Below are 27906 nucleotides of genomic sequence, written 5' to 3'. Positions count from 1 at the left end.
TTTAGGAGGAACCTGATAAGATTATTTATTCCAGAAGCAAGATGAAAACAGGACAGTGGTAAAGACCAATTTAGTTATGGCAGTTTGTTCGTCCAAGCAACCTCCACACTCTATTTTTCACTCAAAAGCCACTTTCGTATGCTGCTGATAAACCAAGTCCTTGTGAATGCTTGGTTTCCTTCTTCCGCATGCTCAGCTGAAGTGGCGACCAAGACGAGCAGATCTGTAGTCAAAGCGTAGCTGTACAAAGGAATGGAGAATATTCTTCTCTAGAATAGCCAGCTGCTCTCCTGAGCAGACCTGCTTCAAGTTATCTGGGGCTACAACAAGGAGGTTGCAAAGGGAATGGAGCGTGTCAAAAAGCTGCAATACCAACACAACCTGTGACAATCAGGAAAAGCAAAGCAAAATTCAGTATAAATATCAAGGGGGTACTTTTCAGAAAATCAGCTTAAACACTTTTAGCAATTATTTACACATATCTTAATGCAATACTTTTTGTCATCTGGTTCAGGGACACAACAAACCTGAGAGATAGGCCATTTAACTGTGTTCATTCTACAAACATTAAGACCACAGCATACCTGTTAGGCATATGGTGTTAGCCTACAATGTTGGGTTGAAAATATATTAACCATAATGCTATGGCTTTAAGATGTTAATTGGCCAATGGGTGTGTAAGTGTTCTCATGGCCATAAGAGGAAGCTAGGAACGTAGCTTCTCTCTCTCTCTGAATTCACTGATCTCTATTGTTACTGTTTTTGCTCTGCTGTTGGTTTACTACTGTTGTAACCTAAACTGTGTATTTGACCTCTGGACCGGTAAGAAGACTTTGTAGTTTGGACTGTTGCTATTGTTTATGACCTGGACTGTTTATTTTTGACTGTGCATTTTTGTTCCTACACCACCTCAAAGTAAAATACTTTTTGTTTTTATAACTCAGTGTATTCTTGTGTGTTACTTTTACTACTCTCAGTACCCTTCCTTGTCTGTGCAACTCTTTGGTAGCACAAGGAGACCTTTGCACAATAAATTCCTTAACAATACCTATGCTAGCCAGTTCAATACACATGAGCCATAGGTCAGATTGCATTTGTAATAATAGTCAATACTCACCTTGAACTCTTTGGCACACTTTCTGTATTCAGCCACATCACAGATTGCCAACATGCCACCCATGCAGCTGTAGGAATATTGCTGTAGATGCTCATAAATAAGGCGATGGAAACGAACACCAAACTCCATCAAAACACTGTCCACATTCTTGCCATCCATAGAATTCCTGATCTTTTCCAGTTGCTTTCTAACATAGGCACAGACTTTGACACAGGCCTGTAACATAAACAAGGAGGTCAAGGAGCAAAGATTCATCTTGACATGAAAGCTACACAATGGGTGAGAGGAGACTCTCTGGGCAATTCCTAGGATACCAACTTTTGTTCAATTAAAATAACTAGTATATCACTTTCAGATGATTTTTTTCCTCCAGAACATGAAATTCTCTCCACCTCTCTTTTATTAAAAGATTTTAAATCTTTGCAATGGATAGCAGTTTGCTTACGTAGAAAAAGCTTGGTAAAACCAGTCCTACCTGAAGTAACTACACTGCAGCCTATTTCAGACATCTATAATTGAAACTGTACTAATTTTCTAGATACATTGTTGAAAAGACCTGTTGCCTTGAATATCTTACCCATTAGTTTATTATTTACAAAGCACTCTGCCCCTCACTAACCTACACAATTTTTTACTAAAAGTTAAATCTTTTAGTAAAATTAATATGACTCACAGAAAATAATCGCACATATCCACCAACCTATAATCTTCAAACAAATAATTATAATATAATTGGCTAATTGTGAAGTCATCCAGAATGTCAGAATCATTCTGCATTTACTCTGTGGAATAGACAAGAGAGATTTGAATTCCAATAAAAAAATAAATTTCTATTAAAATAGCATGTTGTTTTGTTCCTTTGATTCAGTTGCTGGCTCCTGGCCACTGTGAGGACTAGTTCCTAGTTTTCTTGGCAAGGTTTTTTGGAAGTGGTTTCCTTCCTTCTTCTTAGGACTGATAAAGAATGACTGGCCCAAGGTCACCTGGTGGGGCTTCATGTCTAAGGCTGGACTAGAATTCATGGTCTCCCAATTTCTAGCCTGATGTCTTAAACATTGCATCTAACTGGCTCTCTTAATTTAGGCATAATTAATTTAAAGTAAACGTGAGAACCAACAGTATGGCAATTTAGGTGCTGAATCAGGAGGAAAGAGACCTACGTTTTACTCTTCACTGAGGCAGGCAAACTAACCAGGTGACCTTAGGCCAATAATCTCCATTCAGCACTAGGCTCTGCAACAAGCCAGCTGATAAACAAAACCATTTGTTGGCTACTTTGCTATAAGAATTAGACAACTAAGGTGAAAAAACAAGCAAACCTTGCAACTCATCAGGAACTCTATAACTAATACACAACACAAGATTGCATTGATCTAAAATTATTGGGTTTTGTACCTGACTATGGCAACAGAGTTCTAACTCTGTCATTTATGCTCTCAGAAAAGGAATGTGAATATTTTCACTCTTGCTTTTTCTGCATATGGCCTATTGTAGCTGAAATGTAGAATAAATTGTTCTATAGAAAGGGTAGGTTGACTGCTGGTGGTAGCTGCTAAATCATGATGGCAAATAATGTGGCTCGATATACAGAGGACATAGACTTCTTGAAGAAAATCTAAATTATTTGAAGAAATACAATTAGTCTAAAAACATTTCTATATTAGCACTGAACATACTGTATAAGGAAATGCTAATATCCCCCTCCGTTTAAATCACACAAAAAACCTGCATCAGAATTCCTAGATAAGTGGGGAAAAATTTTACTATTAAGAAAGGTAATACAATGAATACCCCAAGCACAGTTAACTGTAGGAAACAGGAGCAGCAGCAACCCAATTACTTGCTGTGCCACTTATCACTTACTAAGCTATATATAGTTACTCACATTAGTGTACTGAATCAGAACATTGTTCTCATCTTCTGGTTTGAAATCAGTCTTCCTTTGTTCAGCTGCTAAGATGTGCTTCATCTGTCCAATCATGCAATTCAGTGTCCTTCAAAACCAAAATACTAGGTTGTAGTTTTAGAAAGAGCATTTTAAATTTTACAAAGTTGCAGTGTGATCTTCGTAAGTTGCAATGAAGTGCACACGCGTATCTATTTTCATGAAATTGCAAAAATGAAGGAACACAAGGCTGTCAAATTATTTTTATTATTTAATATTTAACATACTCCTTGTGGTGAATTTTCGAAAAAAACACCCATAATATTTAGTCCTGTATTTAATACCGTAATACAATAATGGACAAGATGAAAGATGAAACTAAAATATGAAATCTTCACTTGCCTATCTATGCCCATATCTAATTTCACCTCCATTTGTTCTGTAATATCCTTTTTCTTCTGAAGACATTCAGATAGCTTAGGAGAAGAGCTGTGATAAATTAAAGAATGGACAGTTAATATCAACCCTCTACTATAATGTATGAATCAACTACAGACAACCTGAACATTCCAAGCACTTAACTTGTGCAAGGATTTTTTTTAGCTCATCTCCCTTTTATTTTCCCTTCTCAGAAAATAGGCTTTCATGTCAAAATTATATACAGAGCAATCCAACTGATGTGAAAAGAATACTTGGGGCAGGGAACGCAGGATGCAGACAAAATGTTACACATTTTTTTCAGGATCTAAGAGGAGCTCTTCTAGATAGTATCAGAGGCCTATTTAGGTTCAACATTCCGTTTTCAAACTAGCCAACTTCAGGGAAGAGCACAAGCAAGTCCATGGAGGAAACAGCATTAGCTTTATTGCTTATAAAAAATACACACAGTGGTATGAAGTGAACAGGGACAAGTTTCCAAAAGGAAGTCCAATCCCTTGGAAGGGAAGCCATTGATACAGAATGACTAAACTGAGGTTATTTAAACGAAGGCTCTGGACTTTTGATATGGCTATATTCAGGAAGATTTTGAGAGAAGGAATATTTTTGAATCAGAATGCAAACTCCACATGACTTTTGGCACGAGGATACAATAAATGATCTACCTCACCAATGGCATCAGATGGTCATTGAACTGCTTATCAAAAAGATGAAAAATGGTATTAGCCTGATTTACAATATCCAGGAAATAAAGATTTGCATTCTTGGCATCTGGAGAAGGAATACCTAAAAATGAAATGAAATGTCAACACATTAAAATTTCACTGGGACTAAAAAAAAAATTCCAATTAACAGTCTATCAGTAATAATTATACAACTGATCATAGGACAAATTTATCAAGCATTTTAAGAAGAATGATTTGTTTTGCAAAGGTTATCTGTAAGAGCTGCACATGCTTTGGAAATGATTCAGAAAAAGGTGCTTTCGTGTAAATCCAAAGAACATTGTGATTATTTTCAAGAGTTGACTTTCTCAAGTTAATGCAACTCTTAAAGCAGCAACATCTATTTTTTTCAGAATCATACGGAAACCTAAAGGTAGGTTTAATAATAATAATAATAATAATTTTATTTATATACCGCCCTTCTCCCGGAGGACTCAGGGCGGTGAACAGGGCAAATATATAAAAAATACAAAAATACAAAAGTTAAAAGGAATTAAACATATGCCCAACTAAAAACAGTGAATACAAATATTAAAAAAACAATAAAAAACCCCACCCAACCCCCATCAGGCCAGGCCGGCTTGTTCAAATAAGAATGTCTTTAGATGAGAAGTATTATATAGTATTTGAATAATTCTTTTTTCCCTTTTTTTTCTGTTTTTTTTTCTCTTTCTATTTTGGGGTTTTTTTTCTTGTTTTTAATGTATATTTAATATTATTAAGGTTTGTTTTATCATATATAAGCTAGAAAGTGTTTTTTTTATTTTAGTTTTTTATATATATTTAATATTGCTAAGGTTTGTTTTATCCTATATAAGCTAGAGAGTGATGGATTTTAGAATTTATAGTTGTTAGTACATGGTTGCTTATGTTTGCTTTTCTTTTTTTTTCTTTATATATATATACCTTGTATTCAGCTCTGGGAAGTCGGGGGGGGGGGGAGGGGGGGAGGGGGGAGGTGGGGGGGGAGGAGGGAGGGAGGGAGGGGGGAGGTAGGGGGGGAGGAGGGAGGGGGAAGGGGGGTTTTTTTAAAGGAAAATTGTATTTTAAGAATGTCTTTAGATCGCGATGGAAGGAGCGAAGGTCGGGCGCCATCCGGAGCTCAACCGGTAACCAATTCCATAGCTCCGGGGCGCCCACAGAGAAGGACCTCCCCCTGGGGGCCACCAATGAATAGTACAGAGGTTCTGTCCTTTCACTAGCTCTTATGTACATCTTCTGAATTATTTTAAACCATGTGCAGACTGATATTTAAACAAGTTGTCTATTTAGAACCAATAGAAGGTGGAAATAAAATGTATTATGGAATTAAATGATCCTTTAAAACTTTTAATGTATAGTTTTCATTGTTGCTACTGATTATAAATTTACTTCAACCAATCATCATTCTTATCAACTAATATATCCTGCAATGTAAAACAGAAATAGACTTACCAGCCAGCCCAGTTTCCACAGCATAATCAATATGCTCAATACACAAGAAATCCACAAGCAAAGAGAAAATCCTGAAAGCGTTCTTTGGCAAATCAGAAGGATCTGAAAGCTTTTAAAAATGAAAAACATCAACTTCAGCCTCTTTCTAGTGAGAATAGGTTAGAAATCATTTGCACATATTTATATGACTACTTTCAAATAAGTGTAATCGTGGAAAAATAGGTCAACATTCACATATCAGATTCTTGCTAGTGATTATCTGAAGTCATTTCCAGCTCTTGTGTTAGATATATCTCAACGTGTAGACAAATTGAGATATATCTAATAAGCCTCAAATACTGCTTTTTCTTATACTTTTCTTGTTCTGGACAATTTATTGTTCTTTTATAAAGCAACATTTATTGTCCCTCTCTTGTTCATCTGATTTTCACAAACAGGTGTTATCTTCGGAATATGTTAAGACAATTTAAAATGCTGGAGTGTCTAAATTCCAGAATGGCCTTTGGTATCCAGACTCAACCTACACAAAACAGAGGGTGCAAGGCTATTGTGGGGACCTTAACAATAAGCAGCAATTATCTGGAATGTTATTCAGGCCCTTCAATTTCCCTAAAAGGTATGATATTTTTTCATTAATTCATGAAATAATCTGTTAATTTTTCTACTTAAATTAACTTATAAAGATAACATAAAAACAAGGTAATGCAATTATTTTAGCAGCTGAATTACAGTTAACCAATAACAGTTTATTGTTTACATGAGTACTCTAATATGTAATAGCTAGAAAGCTTTGTATTATGCATATACACACCCTATGACACCTTTCAAAAGCTTGCTTAGTTTCTTGTAATAAATTAACCACAACATCCTGGGACAAGAAAGTTTCACCATGGGTATCAATGCTTGGGCCTAAAGGCAGGTTGGTTCGCTGTCGTATTCTCTCTTTGAGGTCTTGAATGCTAAAAAAGAATTGCCCCAAATAGAATTATTCACTGAAGTTACAATTTGCTCTGATTTATTTTTCAAGTATTATCAACTACAAATTTACATATTAAATGGAAGAAACAAATACCCTTCCACTGGGGGGAAAAGGCTTCTTTTTTATAAAGTGACATTATTTGACATATACCTCCTTTAAAAAACAGCCATTTTTTTCTGTGATGCATCAAAATCCACAATACTGATCAAGAGCACCCTCTATAGCTGGAGACATACAGTTGTTCATAAGCAAATTCAGTATGATATGGCAGAGTCAAAGACATTCATGAATAGATAAGTGCTAAAATTGGGCAACTTCTTTAAAATATGTATATATATATATATATATATATATATATATATATATATATATATATGTATATATATGTATATATATATATATATATATGTATATATATATATATATATGTATATATATACACATATACATATATATATATATATGTATATATATATACACATATACACATATACATATACATATACATATACATACATACATACATACATACATACATACATACATATATATATATATATATATATATATATATATATATATATATATATATATATATACACATACATACATACATACATGGGAACACATACAATGCCTTTTCAATTAATAAAGCAGTTGTAACTTTTTCCAGGCTCACATAGCGGTTTCAGAAGCTGATCTTAATTGTGCAGGTTTAGTAAAAGACACAATTCTAATAGAGTAGCTTTGTATGCATTCTGTTAAATCATCCAAGAAAGCATCGCAGGAATGTGGAAATTCATTTCCACTGACATATTAATTGCTGGATAAAATCTGTACCCGTAATGTATATAGTTTGCATTTTAAAAGGCTGTATGGCATGGTTAAGCTATAGTAGCTAGTTTGCCAATGTATTAAAGATTTTATTGATTTCTTGTTGCCTTTTCTAAGAACTTTTAGAAGAACCATAATAGAAACCTCCAAAGAGAGTACACTGTTACCCCTGTTAGGACATTTATGGTCATATCATCATTGCATATTATCAGGCTGGTTTTGTAGCTGATGTTTTCAAAAAAGTTTTTTTTAAAAAAAGATGGAAAGAGTTCACTGAATTTTTTGTGCCAGAGATGTCAACTTCTAAGAAGATATACCCTTGTTACAAGACTCTTTAGTACCATAAGACAAAATTATATCAGCAATGCAATCTTTATTAAATTAGAAAGCTAAGGAATTGAGAAAGTATCTACCAAAATATGGAAAGCAACAGAAGAAGAATGAGTAAAATATCTAACCAAACTATGCCAAGAAATCTGGAAAATAACACAGGACCCAACGGACCGGAAAAGGTCAGTGTATATAACTATATGAAAGGAGTTTTAACTAATAGCCTTAATTTACATCCTAGCAAAATAATGCTTAAGATCATCCAACACCAATTAAAGTCCTACATGGAAAAAGAAATGCCTGATGACATTGGCTTGATAGCACATAATCAGTAATTGTCACTATACAATCAAACCATTATTAACATTAGCATTATGCAAACGTTTTAAGCAAGGTATACATACTTAAAGAAGTTTATACAAATTTTACAAGTATGCAAGACAACAATAGTAAGATTAAAAAGTAGTACTTACCCTCCACTTCCAATAGCTCTCTTCTGGTGGTTTTTGGAATCATAATAGCGCTGCAGAATCATGGAGCTCCTGCTTCTCAAATAACCAATTTCCACCTCAATGTAATTCTCCAAGTAAGAAACAAAGATGGATTTGATAAGCTTAGACAGGAAAGTCTGCTTATCAGTGCCCAAGTTAAACTCCATCAATTTGCTTGAAAGATTAGTAGTCCTTTATGTTAAGGCAGGAGCAAGAAAAGAAAACAATGTAGTTGCAGGAGGTAAAATACAGGTATAACATCTATAAAAGTTCACTTCTTAGGGGGCACAGTAAGGAGTCAGAATGCACCTAACCTTATTATAAATGTAGGCAGAACTCAAGCCTATTTTATCTAGAAACCCAAGATCCAGCAGCTGGAGCTTAGAGCAAAAGACAAACATTTAAAATTAAAGAATTCTCAGCCCAGGAATTTGTTTTGATTATGAGAAATGAACACAGCTCATAGTCCTTTCACACAAAAACACTACAATTCCCTTCTGTAAAGTAATTGAGGGTGGGAGCGGGGGTGTCATTTTGTTATAGCTATTGTTAAAACAACTGGAAGTCAGAAATCCTTGCTGACCTACTGGAAATCACCCAGAGATCTACCAGTAAGCAAACATGGACCTTAACAGTTCACTGAATTAGAGATTACTAGAAAATCACCCTAGTAAGAACAAGAGATATTTAATTAATCTTTTTCACATTCCCTTACGGAATGCCAAAACCAATTCTTCCCAACTGACTTCTATTTGTCTCACACAAGAATAGCCCATGCTATTCAAGCAGTTTCCCCGCACTCTGGCACTCCAGCCCTGGGCTCATTAACACAAAGGTTAGCACTTCATCAGCAGTTAGGCAACAAACTTTTATGTCGGAAATGGGAGTGAAAGAGGGTTTTACACAAAATGTTAGGCCGTAATGTGCCTTGTTTCTAGCTTAGCATAACTTCAAACTCATACAAATCAGTTTACTTTTTGGAAACAAATCATAATTTGAACATAGAGTTTACTGTTGATTTATGAATCCAGGCTTGCTTTCATGTCTTTTTCTGACGTCTGAACTCAGAACCTATTCCTGTTTTTTTTTAATGGCATCTGAACTATTTTGGGTACGAGAAAGAGTATTAAGAAATGAAACCAGAAATTGGCTGATGATTAATGATTAATTTGCTGATGTGTAAAAATAATTCCTTCACGATCCTGCTTTAAAAAAAACTTACGATTAAAGAAAATTCTACCTTAGTATTATGCACATACAGAGCCAGCTTCCCCATGCTACTATATAAACTAAAGCAAAAAAAAATATTCAGCACAAAGACACGTCCAGAGTTTCAAAAAAAGACAGCATATACACAGAAACTGCAGAAGGACAAATCAAATGAGATGATCATATCTGGGCCTCTTATAGCTTTATTTTTTAAGTTATTTAAAATAAAACCAACCTTGTGTACAGGTCATAAAGACTCTGGAGATATTGCTCTGCATCTGATTTCTTATGTTCTTCTAACTGTTCTTTTATATAACCCTGTGAAAATAAAGGCCAATATTCTATTATTTCCTTTCCATTAAGAATACAAGTTCCTTAATATATATTCTATGCAGATTAATTCAGTTATGAAATTTCCATCACAATCAGCGGCAACATTGCAATGCGCCCATTTGCAGCGCATTTCTGCGTCGTTTGAATTTTGTCTTTTCACTGTAACCTAACCATTGTTAGCCTCTTTTTGTTCCAAAGCCTGGGTAGGAAAGAGGGAGAACAAAAAGAAAACAAATACAGACATGCTGATACCCTTTGCATTATTTTCACCAGATGTACAGTATGGACTTCATATTAAACAAATCATTTTCATTCATTACAAAAGAAATACCACTGTTTTGACATTGTTGCTGTTCTCCAATTCTAATGCAGAGCATTATCAGAAGCACTAGGTTTCAGTTTTCTTAAGCATTCTTTTTCTTTCCCTATGCTTATAGATATAGCTAGACAGAAAATCCAAGAATCTAAACATAAAGCAAAACATCTCCTAAGCAGAGGAATAACAGAAAATAAAACTAATTATAACCAACACTCAAAAGAAGCATCTTAAGATCAGTTGTCTGAAATAGCATTCGGTTTTAAATACAAAACCTTCCAGTCTTCTCTAATCATGCCCTTAAAGATCCTCTGCCGTGACTGTCCGTGTACAACTGGGAATCACATGTTGGGTGAACCATCCAAGACTGGAAAATTTAACAAAAGCTTGAATCAAGAGAAAGTATGCATGCGCAAAGGACCAGACGTGTACAGTGTTCTTCAATCTGATGTTTTCCAAGTATCTGGGACTTCAACTCCCATAATTCCAAGTCATCATGTCCATTATCAGACAATGTCCATGACAAATGGAAAGAAATGTTTTGGGAAAGACTGGCAAGGCTACCAATCATACATAATGTATTCTTGCTAATTGGTACAGGTGTTTTCCCAAAAGCAATTATTATATTGGCATGTAGCTTTTTTGAAAAATAGGAACACATGTAAGTTACCTGAAGTCTAATTTCAAAGATATTCTGAATAAGTTTGGCCATTACAGTCTCTGGACTACTAAATATATCTCCAACTTGTTTGTTCACATTCTGGCACAGAATGGCTGTATCTTCAAAAATATCATTTCTCATATAGGCACCCTGAATCACAGAAAAATTAGAAGAGAGTTCCTACATTAAAATATTTATATCTATTGTATAGATCATTGGTTCTCAACTTTTCTTCACCAGGGCCCCCTTTTTGTTGCAATGAACACCCCCCCCAGACTTAACTCAAGATTTAAGTCATAAACCATTTCTTTTGTCAACCTCTGTGACAACATTGCAGCCCCCCGCCCCCCAGGGGTCCGCAGACCACAGGTTGAGAACTACTGGTATAGGCATTTCATATAAATATATACACAACGTAATATTTAACCCAAATCCTTACCTCTTGGCACTGTTTTATATACACATCAACACAGTGGGAATAGCCCTATGGGAGAAAAAAAGATTCTGGAATGTAGTTAAATGTTCTGTGTAGTTATTGCTTGAAATTAATTTAAAAAATAGGTAGAGAATTTCTACTTTTCTGGCTTTTTCTTTCTTTTTTTAGTCTCTTGGATGACAACAGAGCCAAACAGCTGTCGGTCATAAAATGAAGCCTTTTACCTACTATCCCTGTTACTGTATTTATTTTCCCCAATTCAATAGCTCTCAGAGCCATTGTCTCCTGAGTTAAATCAATAGCAATGGACCAATTGCTACTCATTCAGGATGACAATTTTAATACAATGTTCAGGAATACCAAACTTTGTCCTCTTGTGATGTATAAGATCAGAATAAAAAAAGGTAAAGGAGTCCAGGCGGATTTTACTTCATTGCTGACTATAGGGAGCAGACCTCATCTCCACTTCAAATCCATTGAACCAGCACTATCCAAAGAAATTTCCACGGTCATGTGGCCAGCATAATGTCACAGAGTGCTGTTATTTTTAAGTGGTACCTATTTATCTACTTGCATTTGTACGCTTTCCAACTGCTAGGCTGGTAAGAACTGGGACAAGGACAGGAGCTCACCTCATCGCATGGAGCTCGGGTCTCAAACCTGAGATGCCAGCTTTCCAGCTGACAAGCTCACCATCTTAACCACTGAGCCACTGTGTCACCCAGAATCAAAATATACTACTAAATATCCTTATTGCTCCTAATCCCACTTAGCTGTAGTCACTGAGCTGTTACACAAGCACTTATAAACACATGCAAAATAGGATGTTTGAGTAGCATAGAAGGAAATTTCCACCTCTGTCTATAAGAGCTATCAGTCTGAACTTACACACAAACGTCTGACTCAAACAGTTTCTATCAACAGAGACATAGCCAAGAGATAGATTGTTAAGAGGAAGGGGTTTTTTTAGAAAGACAGTCCAAATTTCATACCGATGCTAGAAAGGAATTAATGAAGAAATAATCCAGCAGTCATATCTGCAGTGACAAAAGAAAGTACTATTCCTGGAATAAAAAGGTTTACTAGAATACAAACAATCAATAGGGACGAAATATTTTGGTGTGTTAATGGCTACACAGTTTTACTGGGAAAAAAATGTCATCATGAGTTTCAATATAAACATAGTTTATCAGAATTAAATACTACAGAAGAGATTCTGTAAATATGTATAACATTACAGCCTTAGAGATAGACTTCTTACCTTAAAATGTAGCAAAACTGCAGTTACTTCTCTCATCCTGTAGATTTGCCCCCTTCTTTGTGCATTGGTAAACTCTTGAATTAGTTGGCACTCTAAATCATGGTACTTACCTGAGTTCAAGGAAGAAGATAAAGGAAATAAAATAACATGTCAGAGTTGATTAAGTGGCAGCAGCAGAATTATTTTTTTTAAAAAAATAAAAATAAAAGATGCACTCTTACTTGCTATTTTAGATTTTACTTCAGAAAACCTGTGAAGGAAACAAAACAATGAATAAAACTCATGCCTTAGGATTTCAATCTTCCAACCATGAGACATTTATGAGGTGTACCTTTTGGATGCAATGCTTCTATTTTAGCTATCTAACACCAAGAACAAAGCAAAATGCTTTTTGAAAAATTAATGCATGAATGCCATGATCATTTATACCATATAATTACACGCTTACAGAAAATAAGATTAAGGGCAACTCGCTGTCAAATTGTACTTGGTGGCAACCACAGGTACTTTGAGCTAGCATATGAAATATACAATGAGGAGCACGTAAACCTGTTGTGAGTTGGGTGGCCATATAAATTTGTTTAATAAATAAAAATAAAATAAACCAGTGCGCTGCTCTGGTCCCAGGAAAACACCTTCCAATTATTACCAAACCAGGGACTCACAAGAGAAGCCAAGTGTTAGTCAATAGTGCTAAGATTCAGGTCTCCAAGTGTACAACCCTAATAGCAGCAAAACTTGTCTAACTTTTGCAAATATGAAAATATATATTTGGTGATATTGCTAATAGATGCCTAAGAATTGTACATAGTTTTAAAAGACCTCACTGATGTAAACTAAATTTAGCTGTATTGCCTTTTCTTTTTCTATGATGGTAATTTATTGTCCTTATTTACATCCTTTTTGAGGTTTGTATATTATCTATCCCAAAAGAATATGGTATGATGGCTGTGTATTTAAATGCAATTTCTAGCAGTGTCACTCAAGCTTTCCTATGTTCCTATCCAATGCAGCTCTCTTTTATGTCTATTTCATTTAACACATTCTGAGGTTTTTCTTTTACTACCAAGCTCAGTTACACACTATAGTTTGAGGAGGGCAGTATTAGAAAGTAGCATTGCAAGCTGACTTTGCTCACTGCCGGAAGTTCAATCCTGACCGGCTCAAGGTTGACTCAGACTTCCGTCCTTTCCGAGGTCAGTAAAATGAGATCCCAGATTGTTGGGGGCAATATGGTGAATCTGTAAACTGTTTAGAGAGTGCTGTAAAGCACTATGGAGCAGTATATAAGTGCTATCGCTATTTTAAGGCTAAGATCCAAACAGAATGATGGAAAAGCTCCTTTAATAAACACAAATAGAAGAAATTTCCAAGTAATAAATAAATGAATACACCCAAATATGTGGAAAACAAACACTAACTTCAGGAAGAATGCTGCATTCTTTCTCATCCTCAAGAAGAGCCATAAGTAAACAGAAACAAATATGGACTGAAGTATCAGCCAGGTGATACTAACTAGATGAAACAAAGTATTTGCCGTTAACCTGTTCTGAAAGAGGCTGTACTCTCCCTTAAAGGAAAGACAGACCATCCTTTTTGCAACTCAAATTTCCAGCTTTAAATATATATATATATATATATTATTTACAGAAATTGTGGCCATAAGCACACAGCAGAAACAAAACAAAGTTTTATAAGTGGATTCTACCACTTTAAGCAAGATGACTGAGAGGTTACTGTTCAAGACATGCTAAGTTTATTTGAAGTTTTAGCACATTTCATTTGTTTCATTTATTTGTTTTGAGTTTGGCTAATCTAAAGAAAAGAAGAAATAGGGGTGACGTGATAGCAGTATTCCAGTATTTGAGAGACAGCCACAAAGAAAAGGGGGTCAAATTATTCTCCAAAGCACCAGAGGGCAGGACAGGAAACCACGTTTGGAAACTGATCAAAGAGAGAAGCAAAGTGTTGGCACTAAAGCTTTAAGTGGCTTGGCTGTAGGTCACCTGAAGCAGTGGCTTCTGCCAAACAAATCTAACATTTACTAAGACCAGCTCCTGAAGACTTCTGAATAAAGAAAAGACGGTGGCTACTGGACAGAAGATTTTGCAGTGGTGATGTTGGGATACAGAAGCCCTCCCCAGTGATTCTAGCGTTTTCAAATGAAGATTTTTTTTTTTCTAATCCTTAAATCCACCAATTCTAAAAAAAAAAAAGGTCTGGAGATCCCCGGGGATTCCAAGACCCTTTCAGAGGGTCCATAGTCAAATCAATAAATATTTTTAAATGTCTCAGTTTTAATTTTTAATAGAGTACATATCCATGTTTATAACCCACATAAACCAAAGCTCTTTGGACTCCTCAGTCATTTTTAAGAATGTAAAAGAGTTTTGAAACCAAAACATTTGAGAACTGCTGTCCTAAGCTTTTTATTCTAACAACACTCAGAATGTGTTTAAGATCCTTGCATGGCTGTTGGTTTACCTTCAATTTATTTTTTTTTAGTAATTTTACTTATATTTTATATTTTTAAAAAGCTATTCAGAGAACTTCAACAGCTGAGTGGTATAAAATACATTAAATGAATATATATATAAACAAATATGTTTAAAAGATTTTTAAATATCATGGATCTTTGTAAAATGTGCCTCCTACGTTTTAAGTCAGGCTGCAAACCTACCTACTTCTACCTGGGAATAAATCCCACTGCATATACCGGAGCTTACTTTTCAAGGAATGGGCACAGAATTGCACTATAAACCACTCAATTGTTTCCACCTCTGATAGAATTAATATTAAACATTAGTGGGCTATTGACCTATTCTTTTAAAATTAAGTTTCACATTTTAATTCATCATACTATTGAGTTTCATTTCCCCCAAAATGTTAGTAGAAAGAATCAATTAAAATCTAGCTTTGTACAAACACAAATCAAAGATAACTTATAGCTATCAGTCACACTTCACCTTTCAAAAGGTAATTCCTGTGCTATCAGATGCAGCTTCTGGATAATATCAGCTGCCTCTTCAATCTATAAGGAAAAGACATAACATTTACTATAAGAGAGATCTATATCTGATATCATTTGTTCTCTGTACTCAATGTCTTCCTTAATTTGTCTTCAATGCCCCTTACTTGTAAAAATCAGAAATATTTGGAGAAGTATTTCCCGACACATTTTTAGTGTGTTCTTTCCTGCCCAAAAGATGCAGTGATGGCCCATTCTTAAAGAAACCCTCTCTTACCTTGTAACAGCTGGCAACTATCTGCCAGTCTCACAAATACTACTAGTGGCTAAGCTGATCAAGAAACTGGTGTCCTCATAACTCTAAGACATCTGTAGAATGTCTTGTTATTTGGAGTTATTTCAGTCAGGATTTCATCTGGAATGAAGAACTAAGACTATTTTGATTACTGTGATAATAACCTACAGTAGGAACTTGATTTGGGAGTGTGCCTCTACTAGTTCAGCAGCTTTCAGTATGAATTATAAAAAGCCTTGTAAGATCTGGCAAGAAAAGCAAGACATGCAATATAACTGGGTCAGAGAGATCATTGGGAAATATTTTCCCAGCTCTGCTGCATTTGGTAGGTCCAAGAAATTTGTCCTGAGCATAAGTGTCCTGAGATTAAGAAAGACAGGGATAAGGTATAAGCAACTCACACAGAAAACACATTCTCCTTAAATTCTGTTGTGCTGCCAGTTCCTATGCTGTTATTTAAAAGGCTGGGAATAATGGCTTTTTATTAAACCACAGTATCTGAAATAATGCCTCTTCCCATATATACTTAACCATAGCCTAGAATCACCTTCAAGGGCCCTACTCCAAATGCCCTTCCAGACTGAGATGCAGCAGGTGGCTAGTAGTTGTGCCCTATTTAAAATGGCCAATATTAAAATAATACCCTGGTTTGAAATTGTGCAGTTACATTCACAAGAAAAAAATTCTGACATCTGCTAGGTTTTATCAATGCACCTCAGTATTCATTGTATGCCTTAAGAAGAAATCTAAATACACACCCTGAAAATACTTATCTACACAAAGAGATTTTGTTTGAGAGATTTCTCAAGGATCATGTGTGGAAAAATGTTCATTCACAAGTAGGAAGAATTAGGGCATGATGTTCAGAAGAAGAATATAAGGGATTTCTAAGGCATTCTAAAGGATTACTTCCTTAGCATTCTTTCAGGTTGCTTATGATTTTGCAAATGAAAAAGTGACAGCACTGCCACACTGAGAATAGCTGAATCAGCAGACAAATGAAGTTAATCTGCACTCAAGAACAATGGAGCCTGGACAAGTTGCTCACCGGGGAGTTAAATTGTGGAAAAGTTTTAGCAAGAATTATAATTAGGGCAACTCAGTTTATCATGAGTAACCTCATTCAATCTGGTTGATGGGTCTTACCTTTTCAGGATTGGTGAAAACGTCAGACTTCAGCTCTCCATCTAGAAACTCATTAAAGTATTTCATCAGTTTGTGAGCCTCTACTAGCCGTTGTCTTGGTGTATTTACCCCCTCCAGCAGGTCACCTAGGTGACAGACTTTAGTTGCCACATAGCTGACATGCTCATCTAGTTCTTGGAAATGCTGGAAGGCAACCTGGGAAAAATAGACAAAAAATGTTTGTGTTTTCTATAATGAATGGAAATCAAGTTCTTTAATAACATTCAGTTCAAGTAAAAGCTCAGAAGCCAGTATAAAGGATGATTTAGGACCCAGCCAAACCTCTCCAAAATGTGTAAATACCCACCAAAATTAAAAATCAACTGATGAAAAATAGCATTTTAACTAATTTGAACCAAATTAATTCCACTGAAATAAAATACTTGGAATGGGTCATTACAAAGCTCAGTATGTAGTTTCCATCTTAAATTTAGAATTATATCAAGCTGACCCCCAAACAAGTTTGAAATTAAATTTCATATATTTGTCCATATTCCAGCAGGGCTAGTTAATAGTTGCAGATATTTCATTTGATGTAATTAAAGCAACTGAAAAGGAATCTCTCCCTATAAGGCAGGGGTGTCAAACTGCTGGCCTGCGGGCCGGACACGTCGCGATGTGTCCACCCCAATGCCGGCAATGGGGAAAAAGGTCCGATATGTCACACAATGTCACAAGACGTCATGAGTTTGACATGTCTGCTATAAGGAAAGGTATAGAGATATCAAGGTAAGTTGAGTTGTCATGATCAATAAAGGACAAATATTTCTCAAATTTTGTTTACAGTTAAGTATGCTGGAAACAGGAATTATTGATTAATAAAGGTAAAGGTAAAGGTTCCCCCGCACATGCGTGCTAGTCGTTTCCAACTCTAGGGGCCGGTGCTCATCTCCGTTTCAAAGCTGAAGAGCCAGCGCTTGTCCGAGGTTGACTCCGTGGTCATGTGGCCGGCATGACTAGACGCCAAAGGCGCACGGAACGCTGTTACCTTCCCACCTTAGTGGTCCCTATTTTTCTACTTGCATTTTTACGTGCTTTCGAACTGCTAGGTTGGCAGAAGCTGGGACGAATAACAGGCGCTCACTCTGTTACGCAGCACTCGGGATTTGACCCGCCAAACTGCCGACCTTCTGATCGACAAGCTCAGCGTCCTAACCCACTGAGCGACCGCGTCCCTTTATTGATTAATATATGTACCTAAATTGTTACTGCATTAAATGTTCCTGGAATAAAAATAATATCTTTTCATGCTTCCGGTGGCTCCGTGGCGCCGGAGACAGCCTTCCCGGGCTGCCCGCAGCTCAGCTGTGTGATTTTTCGCCCGAAACAGCGCCGATCAGCTGTTCGGGCGAATTTGAAGCCCCCTCCTCGGGAGAAGAGGAGGGGGTGAGCCCCCAGGTGGGGGTTGAGTTCTCCGGGGCCGCCTGAGCTTGGAGCTTGGGCGGCTGAAGGATTGAACTCCCCCGTAGCCTGGGCTGCTCCCAGCTGGCTAGCGTCTCTGCTCCGGACTTTATGGAGCAGAGCCAGGCGTCTGCGACCATCCCTGCTTGAAGGAGAGACTATGAAAGGAAAAGAGCAGGCAGAGCAGTACAAGAGGGAAAGATGAAGAGATGAAGAAGATTATTTTATTTTACTCTCAAGCTTGATGGACTTTGCTTAAAACTTAAAGTGAAAGTGCGTCACAATTGTAAGTAAAAGATGGCGGCTAAACCTCCCCCTAGAACTTTTCGGAGTGCTGGAAATTCTCCGGTGCAACAACAATCATTACTGCAGGCGTTGCATTCTCCTGATGTATTGACTTCGAAGGATCTTGAAAGACATACCCAGTTAATTCTGGAGTCAATGGGTGCTAAATTTGCACAGATGGAGGAGAAATTGGAGAAATTGGAGCAGAGAATGGAAGAAAGGATGGAACAGAAACTTAGAGAGATGAAGGCAGACATTTTGTCCTCAGTGCATAAAGTTGCTAAATGTGTGGAGGTGCTGGATGACCAAGTGCAAGACTTGACTCAAAAGAATGCTATATTAGAAGCAAAAGTTTTGGAAATTGAAGATTTAAAAGACAAAATGGATAGTGAACAGAGTCTGGCCCAATTTTACCAGATGCAGTTTGCTGTGAGAATTAGAGGCCTAAAAGAGAATATTAAGGAAGATTTAAAGCAGCTGGTTTCTGAGGCTTTTGAGGGGGTATTGAATCATCCAGCATCTGAAATAAAACAAGGTATGGACAAAGTGTTTCGTGTGAATTCGTGGATTGCTAAACAGAGAAAGTTGCCTAGAGATGTGGTGGTTTATTTTGTAAAAAGGGAAGTTAGAGATGAAGTTATACAAGCTGCCTATGATACCAAAGTTGTGATTGCTGGTCAAGAAGTTTTGGTTCTAAAAGAAATTCCTCCAAAGATTTTAAAGAGAAGGAAGGATTTTATTTTTCTTGTGCAAGAGCTCAAGCAAAGGGATATAAGGTTCAGATGGGAGATCCCAGCTGGGCTGAGCTTCATGTATGATGGCAAAAGGTACTGTTTGGGTAATGTGAAGCAAGCGCATGACTTTTACAACAATGTTTTAAATGTAACCCCATCAACACTTCTGGAAGCTGCAGAGGGATCTGGAGAAGGAGAACATCAAGAGGATGAAGATGGACTGATAGACGAGAAGGGTACAGGAGGAGTTCAAGCTGCAACTCTTTTGGATGATATTAGAGAACAGAGGGTGACGCGTGCTGCCTTAAAACGCTCAAAAAAGACAAAAAAATAAGACCAGCAGAAATCTATGGAACTTCCACAATATACTTATAGACAAGTGGTAGTTGTGTTTTTAAAAGTTTTGGGATGATATGTATGGTAACAGAATCTTTAATTTGGAATTAATGGACAATTTATTACAGAGGAAGAGGAAGAAAGTTTTGTGGGTTAATGCGGGTTAATTTGTGTAAGAACTATCTATTATAGTCTATTTTGGCTAGAGAGGTTAATAGGGATAGGTGTTTGTGATGTGTAAATGAGAATATGTTTAGGTAATAGGGAAATGTGGAAGAACATAGATGGGAATGATGCTAGTTTTCTTTTATTTTAGTTTTTTATATATATTTAGTATTGTTAAGGATTGGTTTACTTTATATAAGCTAGAGAGTGATGGATTTTAGAGTTTATAATTGTTAGTATATGATTGTTTATGATTGCTTTTTAGATATATACCTTGTATTTTGCTCTGGGAAGTCGGAGGGGGGGGGAGGGGGGGGAGGAGGGGAAGTAGAGGGGGGGAGGCAGGGGAGGGAGGAGGGAGAGGGGGAGGGGGGGAGATAGGGGGGAGGTAGGGAGGGGAGGAGGGAGGGGGAAGGGGGGTTTCTTAAAGGAAAATTGTATTTTTTAAAACTTTTCAATAAAAAAAAAATAATAATAATATCTTTTCATGAAACATGTACAACAGAATTCAGCAGAAAGTTAACACCTAGTTCTAAACCATGATTTTACAAACCATAGCAGCTGGGTTCAAAACACACTTAAACCAAAACCAAATCAACCACATTATGGAGAAGCATAATGTGCAACCTCAGCCATTCTAGGTATAATTTACTGAAGTGAATCAGAGCAATGAAAGAATCTGTGGTCTTTGTGTTTACCTGATTGCTTTTCTGCAGTTCTTGAACTTTTTTGGCAAACTCCTTAGCTTCCCTTTGGACTTGTTGCTCCAATTTTTCCACCCTCCTTTGGATTCGTTCATCCAACAACTTCAACTCATTGATATGATTCACAAATTCTTCTTGCAATCTGATGAGAATAAACAGTTTAATAAGATAGGTGTCAATATGCAAATGTTTATCCTTGGTACTAAAATGAGACATTATAGAACATAAGGTAACGTAAACATCACAAAGACTTTGCAAAATAGGACTGACAAACAGTGCCTTGGGTGGACCACACTTGGAATACTGCATCCAGTTTTGGTCGCCACGATGTAAAAAAGATACTGAAACTCTAGAAAGAGTACAAAGAAGAGCAACAAAGATGATTAGGGGACTGGAGGCTAAAACATATGAGGAATGGTTGCTGGAATTGGGTATGTCTAATCTAATGAAGAGAAGGACCAGAGGTGACATTACAGCAGTGTTTCAATGTCTCAGGGGTTGCCATGAAGAAGAAGGAGTCAAGCTATTCTCCAAAGCACCTGAAGGCAGGACAAGAAGCAATGGATGGAAACTAGTCAAGGAGAGAAGCAACCTAGAACTAAGGAGAAACTTTCTGACAGTTAGAACAATTAACCAGTGGAACAACTTGCCTCAAGAAGTTGTGGGTGCTCCAACTGGAAGTTTTTAAGACTGGACAACCATTTGTCTGAAATGGTATAGGGTTTCCTGCCTGAGCAGTGGATTGAAGACCTCTGTTATCCTGTTATACTTTCTTCTCCTTAATACAAAAGTCTATACATGTTATATGCCCCTAATTTATTCCATATTATTGCCCATATAGAGTTATATACCAAAGGAATTAATTCACTGAACCTTTGGTATCACTTACAAAAACTAAAACGATCAGTTGGTAGGCTGCATAAGATCCATTTGCTCTCCAATCTATGCTTTGAAAAGAAAAACTGTTCCCTTGCTACTTTCTAAGTTATACTGAAAATCTCTTAAGAATCTTACTAGATACTTCTTTGAATCATGGAAAGGCTGTCCTATACTAAAGATGGTTAAAGTACAAACTGTATGGCTAGATCACGCAGCTAAGTGTTACCTTTTGGGATCAAAAGCTTCCATGCCACCTCGAGAGCCTCCACCGGGAGTCCTCCATGCCAAGCGTTCAATGTACTCATCTGCTACAAAGGGCTCCTAGTCATACAAGAGAGTCTTTTACAAGAAGCTACAGTGGGAAATATAGTCTACATATTATTCACATCTTTAAAAAAAAGTTATTCAAATCATTTTTTCTGCAATTATGTAATAAGACCAAGGGCACTTCTGATATTTGTGCATTTAATCTAAAAACTAAATATTTTAAAAACTTTAAATATTTCATTTAAAGTTTGCATTATTAGCAGGCATCAGTAACAAATGCCAGCCTTCTATACTTCAGGACCTGTCAATAACAAAGTTCAGTCTACTTTACTACTAACTCATTCAACAGTGTCATTCCCTAAGGCTAACATGTCATATGGAGGGCTTTTCCCACAGAATAGCTCAAAACGATTGGTCAATGAAGGTGTCTTTTTAAAAATCCTGAATTTATCCTGTTACAAGGATCTCAACAACAGTGATAAAAAAACTCCATCTCATATTTCAGGGACCTGCTCATACAAGCGTGGTCTGCCTTAATATAAAGCAATTTCATGTTCCATAACTTCCTTTCGCATTTAAATGTTTGCCTTATAAGTTTACAAGAATACACTTGATAAGAGTAGAGTATAAGTACACATATTCCAGCATCCACATTTTCCAAAAATTACCAGAGGTAAGCTTTTAAGAAGCCAATTCATCAAAGCTGTATTCATGACTCATTTTTTTCAACATTTTTCTTAAATACACTGTGCCAGTTTTTCCACCGTTGTGGCTTTCATCTCACCACTCCCATTTTGCCCATTTACAAACCCCAAACCCTGGTCACCCTCATGTTCTACATGACATTTCTGAACTGTAAGTCTTTGGGAAAAGCTATTTGTATTTTTAAATTTTTTAATTTAATTCAAACTTTAAGTGTACAGAATGCAATAATTATACAGACCTATCAATAGAACACTTTAATGATAACTTTGTTAAAATGTTTAAATATAAAATTATTACAATGTTGGTAGTAATTTCATTTGAGGGGGAAAAAGACAAGCAGACTTTTTGCTTATTTTTTAAATCTAACATTGAAATCTAATTTATTAGGTGGGCTTTAAAAAAACACTAAGAAAAACAAGCTTTTCTGAATCAAACGTAATTTTGAGACTGATCACCTTTAGGTATTCTAAAACACCACTGAACATTTGATCTCTTGTTCAGAGCAAAAGCTGTCTTTTGAGTTAACTCATGTAAATTAACTTGCATGGTAAAAACCAGTCCGCTTACATTCTTTTCCTCTAATTTGGGAAGCTGTTGAACTTGAACTTCCAGAGTATTCTACCAGAAGTGATATGAGAATCTATTACGTTGAAATGTTTGAAGCTACAGAACAGTACAAGGTAATTTACTAGACACTATGGATTACCTTTCTCCAAGTCCCTCATTTCTGGACAAAGATAGTATGGCTGTAGTTATTGATGTTTTTGTAGCTTCTTAATTGGAATTTTGTAATATGTAAACTTTTTTTTTGCAGGTTTACTTACACAAAATGAAATAGTACCGTACTAACTGGTATTTCTGGATTGTCACAAAGATCTCTTACCAGCATAAAACATCTGACAAATTGAAAAGTCTAACATCTGCATTCTAAAATTACAAATAAACATTGGAAATCTTCATGAAGCAGAAGACTAGGAAAAAGACTTTCCCAATTGCAATCTTCAAAAAGTAAACACATGCTCCACAAAACAATGTCATGGCAACTAATCTTAATTCACTTTTAATGCAATGTGGTGGGTTTGTTGTTTTAAAAAAAAAGACTAGCCATTACAACAGGCTTTAAAACATGGCTTTATAGTTTGCTAGATTTTATGGATTCCCTGTTATCTATTCCTGGCTGCTTCTTCTGGGATATTGATTCTTTTGATTTTATTGTGTCATCCTGAAATATTTCCAGCAGTCCTGTATGTAATAGTTAGCTTTTGTTATTATGTGAGGATTATTTTAACTATGTCTTTTTTAATAATATGAATGGTTCACACATAATACTAAGTGAAAATGAAGGAGTCCTGTGTCACACATCATGCTAAAAAAATCAGGTATTACATGAATTCTGTCAATGGAACTTACTTTCCAGTAAATCAGATGCAGCAGGAGGAAGGATTGTGACTTTTTAATGAAGGGACATTTATATAATTTTATTTAAAAAAATATTCTGAAGACTAATTTTGAATTGTCCATGTTTTGGCACGAGCTAAGATTGTAGATTCATTTTCAACTGAGGCTTTATTTTCCAGGGCATGCCTCCTTCCCTATATGTACCCTTTATATACTTTACTACTAACATCATTCTGACCATAACTTTATAGACATGCTCACTCTGTTTTTTTTAATGGAAGCAAATAAGGCCAGAAAAATAAAGCCCCAGGTAACTCTGTTCCTAAAGTAAATTCAAAGCCCACTTTGCTCCTATTACATGCCCAGAGAAGTTTGCATTGCCAGTTTTTTTAGAGCAGAGTGCTATGTCTGAATAATTGTAATTTAAGACAATCCTGGAAAATGAATTCCCTTCATACCACGTAAACATTTGCTGTAGATGCAATTATGAAAATAGGAGCCTATAAGACCTTTAATTTAAATATTGATCTGTTACTCCCTTAGTAGCTAGGATTTTAATGAATGATTCTCAGTTCAAAATTCCACAGCTGTGGATTGCTAGAATGCTCTGTCACAGAATCAGAATAGCTGATGGAGTTGGAATATTTAATTATCAATATTACTGTGCAAGCTTTTCCTCTCTTAAGAACACCAATTGCAAACAAAATGGAGTTTTGCAAGGAGAAACATTAATTAAAGGAATTAAAAATAAGATTATTGTTAAACTATCTTTCCAGATAGCATGACTGTAATGAACACAATTGGAAGCCTATATTCCATCCCCATTCTACTGTACCATCTTTAACATCTCTTTCTACACTCATTCCCATTCTAAATTTTATTGCAAATCATTGTTTACAAAATAATCTTGCCTTGCTGCATGCCAAGTTGGGATACAATTTATTCCAAATGCTTTTATGCTACAATAGTCAGATTCTAAGTGGTTTGCAATCAATAACAATACAGTAAACAAAAATACCCAAAGTATTAAAATATCTAAAATAATTTAGGGGAGGGGAGCTCCTGCATAGAATGTTTACACCTTCAGGTCCCTTTCGTTACACCTCTAAAGGAGTGGGGACGCTACTGAAACCCAAGCAGTCTCAGACAAAGGCACTTCATCCTCAATCATCCAGAGTTCAATATATGCCACATCTACCCTTTTATTCTCAATCAAGTCACAACTGATGGTCTTAATAAAGGCACGCCTAGCATTTAAGAGCATCAACCTGGTGCTAGATCCCCAGAAACCCAGCTGCCTAATACTCAAGTGTGATCAGGAGGCTGGAAGAGGGGATTGGTCTCAAATTTCCCAATCGCCCACCCTTGGAACAGCTTGCCCCATCGCCTGCAATTACCTCTCTCTGATTATCACTATCCTGATGGTCTTCTTCAGACATCTCTTCACTCCAATCACACTGAAGAACTTTAAGCATTAAGAACTCCCAGCAACTTCCTATTACCTCCCACTCTTCTTCAATTCCACCCTCCTCACTTCTTTCCTATCCTCCCATTTGCTCCTTTTCTGGGCAGCAAGTTAAGCGACTGCCCACATTTTTCTCATTTGCTCCACTCTCACCTGGGCAATGGTTAGTTGACTGTCCAAGCTTCCAATCATCCTGTCCTCTCTCTCCCAGGTCTTCTACTACCCTATCCTATTATCAATGAAAACACTTCCTTCCATCTCTACCCTCTCCAACTTTTTTTTTTCCCTTCATCCTACTCACTTTCCATTCGTCTTTCTGTAAGTGACTACTTCTCTCCTCCATCTCTCTCTTGGTCTGGGGGAGGGTCTACCGTCACCTCTTCCTACTCAATAGGCTCCTTTGCCTTCCGCAATCCCCTCTCTAATCCGCTCCTCACTTTTCTTTCCCGCCCCCCCAGTTTTCCATGATTTTTTTTTCCTTTCCTCTTTTCCCCCACCTCTCCTGCACAGCCAATACTTCCTAAATACTTCTCTTCGTCTCCCAACCCTCAACCGGTCTCAGGCAATGCACCCGCGGCTACCCTTCTTCTAAGCCAGCGTTTCCCAACCTTAGGAACTTGAAGATGCGTGGACTTCAACTCCCAGAATTCCCCAGCCAGCTATGCTGGCTGGGGAATTCTGGGAGTTGAAGTCCACGCATCTTCAAGTTCCTAAGGTTGGGAAACGCTGTTCTAAGCTCCGCTCTCCAAAAACTCCAACTTTCCCCGTTCTTCATCCCTCATCTTCTCCCTCCGGGCCTCTTCGGTTCCTAGTCGTTCCCCATCCACGTTTCTCTCTCTCTGTCTCTCTCTCTCTCTTTCTTTCTTTCTTTCTGCCCATTGCGCCACGTTCCAGTTCATCTCAGCCCTTCCCTCCTCTCGCTCAACCATCCTTCGGAGTCTGATGGCGGCCTGTCTGGGCTTCCGCCTTCTCTTCCGGTCTCCAGTCAAGCATCCATTCGTCTCCGGCGGCTGCCCGGAATCGGCTCTGCGGCCTTCGCCGACACACCGTTAAGGGGTAAAGCGTGGCTCGGTGGAAAGCGGCCGCTCGCGGTTTTTTTCAGCCTGACTCGGCGATCTTCCGTGGCTCGTCCTCTCCGGCTTCCACCGGGTCTCTTCGGTCTCGTTCCCGCCTCTTCTTCTGTCTCCGCCGTTTCTCTTTCAGCACCTTCCGATTCGCAGAGATAACCCCGTTTCTCTTTCTCGCCCTCCAGCCTTCCAATCCCCGGGATAGTTCGTTCTTGCACTTGCGAAGGACGCTTTGCCCTCTTTTCCCAGCAAAGGCCCGTCTCCCTCTTTCCTTTCCCCTCCTGAACCCCCCCCCCCGGACAGACCCCTCGCCCCACCAACTCCCTTCTTCCCCACCACACCACAGGACGGCCCATCCCCGGGCCAGCGCCAGCAGCCCGTCGAAAGAGCAATTAGACGGGAAGGTGTGTGAGCCAGAGGCGCTCTTCCGTATTGGGGGAGGGGAAAAAAAAGAAGTCCATACACACAACCACGCCGGTACAGGATTTCGCTCTCCCGTGACAACTTTTCTGCCGCACGCGACTTAACTGGCCCCCGCCCTCCTCCGGAGGCAATCACTCCCACCCGCTGCCCCGGGCGAGGGCCGTCGGCTTCTCTCAGGGGCGGCCTCTGCCGTCTCTTCCCCCAGCGAGGCTCCTCTTCCCGCAGCGGGAAAGAAAAGGAGGGAGGGTGGGCTCCCCATCCCCCCCCCGCCGCCAATATTTACCTCAAAGAGCTCGGGCGTGACCGCGGCCAGGGCGCTCGCGTCGCTGTCTCTCTCTCGAATCCGTCCCCTCAGGCCGGCCGGCCGGCGCCCAGCCCAGGCCTCCTCCATTGTCTCTTCCCGCAGGGAAGTTGCTCCAGCTGCCGCCTTCGCCGTTCCCGCGGCGGCGGCGGCAACTTCCAACTCCTCCTCCTTCGGAAACCAACCATAGGCCCCCCTCCCAAGCGGCCACCGGTGCTGCTCGGCTCGCAGCCGCGGCGAGGCCTGGAAGGTGGCTCCGCCCAGGCGCCTCAGTCAGCTGCTGTCGCTGCCGCCACCGCCACCGCCGTCGTCTCCTCGGCCTTCCGATGCAACCACTCTCCGCTCGTTTCGGAGGGGGAGGAAAGGAGAGCCCCGGCCAAGAGGTTTGGGGCCGGAGGCTTCCCCAGATCGTCACCCGGAGGAGGGATGGGTGGCGGAAGCGTTTCTGGTTGAAGGGGGGACCGAATTACAGCGGGAGGAGGCCACGTACTCTGGAAAAGGGGGCTCTGCTTGGGGCAGTTGAGGCCTGTTGGCTCGGGGGGGGGGGCTTTTAAACGAGGAAGCGATTGACAACTATGACCTGGATGACTGAGAATCTCCATAGACGTGAAGCGACCACCTGTTATGAGGGAAGGCGTTTTCGAAGCTCCAGTTTAGCAGGGGTGCCTTAAGGATTTGGGGGCAGAGTGTGCCTCCTCGGGTTAGGAGACTGTCTTCTAGAAGGAAGGAGGGGAGGCGTTGACTAGGGCTAGGTGCGCGCGCACCTCTTCGAACGAGCAGTGGTGCGCGCGCACCTCTCCAAATGGAGAGTGGCACCACCCGTTCCGAGACGTGCGCGCGCACCTTTCCGAAGGGCGGAGGTGCGGAGACCTGCCGATG

The 27906-nt window shown here is 38.4% G+C and overlaps 1 protein-coding gene across 3 annotated transcripts; it reads right to left on the bottom strand.

Moving 5' to 3' along the window:
• Positions 1-27218, bottom strand: EXOC5 (exocyst complex component 5). Of its 3 annotated transcripts, none has more exons than XR_014494259.1 (19): positions 27010-27218; positions 21628-21722; positions 20517-20664; positions 16859-17053; positions 15416-15480; positions 12671-12699; positions 12450-12559; positions 11192-11236; positions 10762-10902; positions 9678-9760; positions 8216-8425; positions 6411-6558; positions 5600-5708; positions 4106-4226; positions 3405-3491; positions 3003-3111; positions 1818-1899; positions 1118-1333; positions 1-381 (listed from the first exon to the last, which is right to left on the bottom strand). XR_014494259.1 is itself a non-coding variant. In XM_083378099.1 (19 exons), exons 2-19 carry the CDS (start codon positions 25244-25246, stop codon positions 193-195), a joined length of 2178 nt encoding a protein of 725 aa, XP_083234225.1. In that variant the 5' UTR covers positions 25247-25818; positions 25962-26602; the 3' UTR covers positions 1-192. The 3 variants fall into 3 exon arrangements, 2 of the variants coding, with proteins under 2 accessions (XP_083234225.1, XP_083234224.1); XM_083378099.1 differs by lacking the exons at positions 1818-1899; positions 27010-27218 and adding exons at positions 25169-25818; positions 25962-26602; XM_083378098.1 differs by lacking the exon at positions 1818-1899.
• Between the last annotated feature and the right edge of the window lie 688 nt (positions 27219-27906).

The sequence above is a fragment of the Vipera ursinii genome (genome assembly GCF_947247035.1).
Source record: "Vipera ursinii genome assembly, chromosome: 1".
NCBI lineage: Eukaryota > Metazoa > Chordata > Lepidosauria > Squamata > Viperidae > Vipera > Vipera ursinii.
This window is presented reverse-complemented; position numbering and strand designations above follow the sequence as displayed.

What these genes read in the sequence shown, in the direction of transcription:
- EXOC5 (XM_083378098.1), bottom strand. Translation starts at nt 27,117, where the DNA reads ATGGAGGAGGCCTGGGCTGGGCGCCGGCCGGCCGGCCTGAGGGGACGG. An exon ending in TCTTTGAAATTAGACTTCAG is followed by an intron (nt 9,761 to 10,761) that starts GTAACTTACATG and finishes TTATTTTCACAG; the next exon opens with GGTTATATAAAAGAACAGTT. An exon ending in AGTGTGCCAAAGAGTTCAAG is followed by an intron (nt 382 to 1,117) that starts GTGAGTATTGAC and finishes TGATTGTCACAG; the next exon opens with GTTGTGTTGGTATTGCAGCT.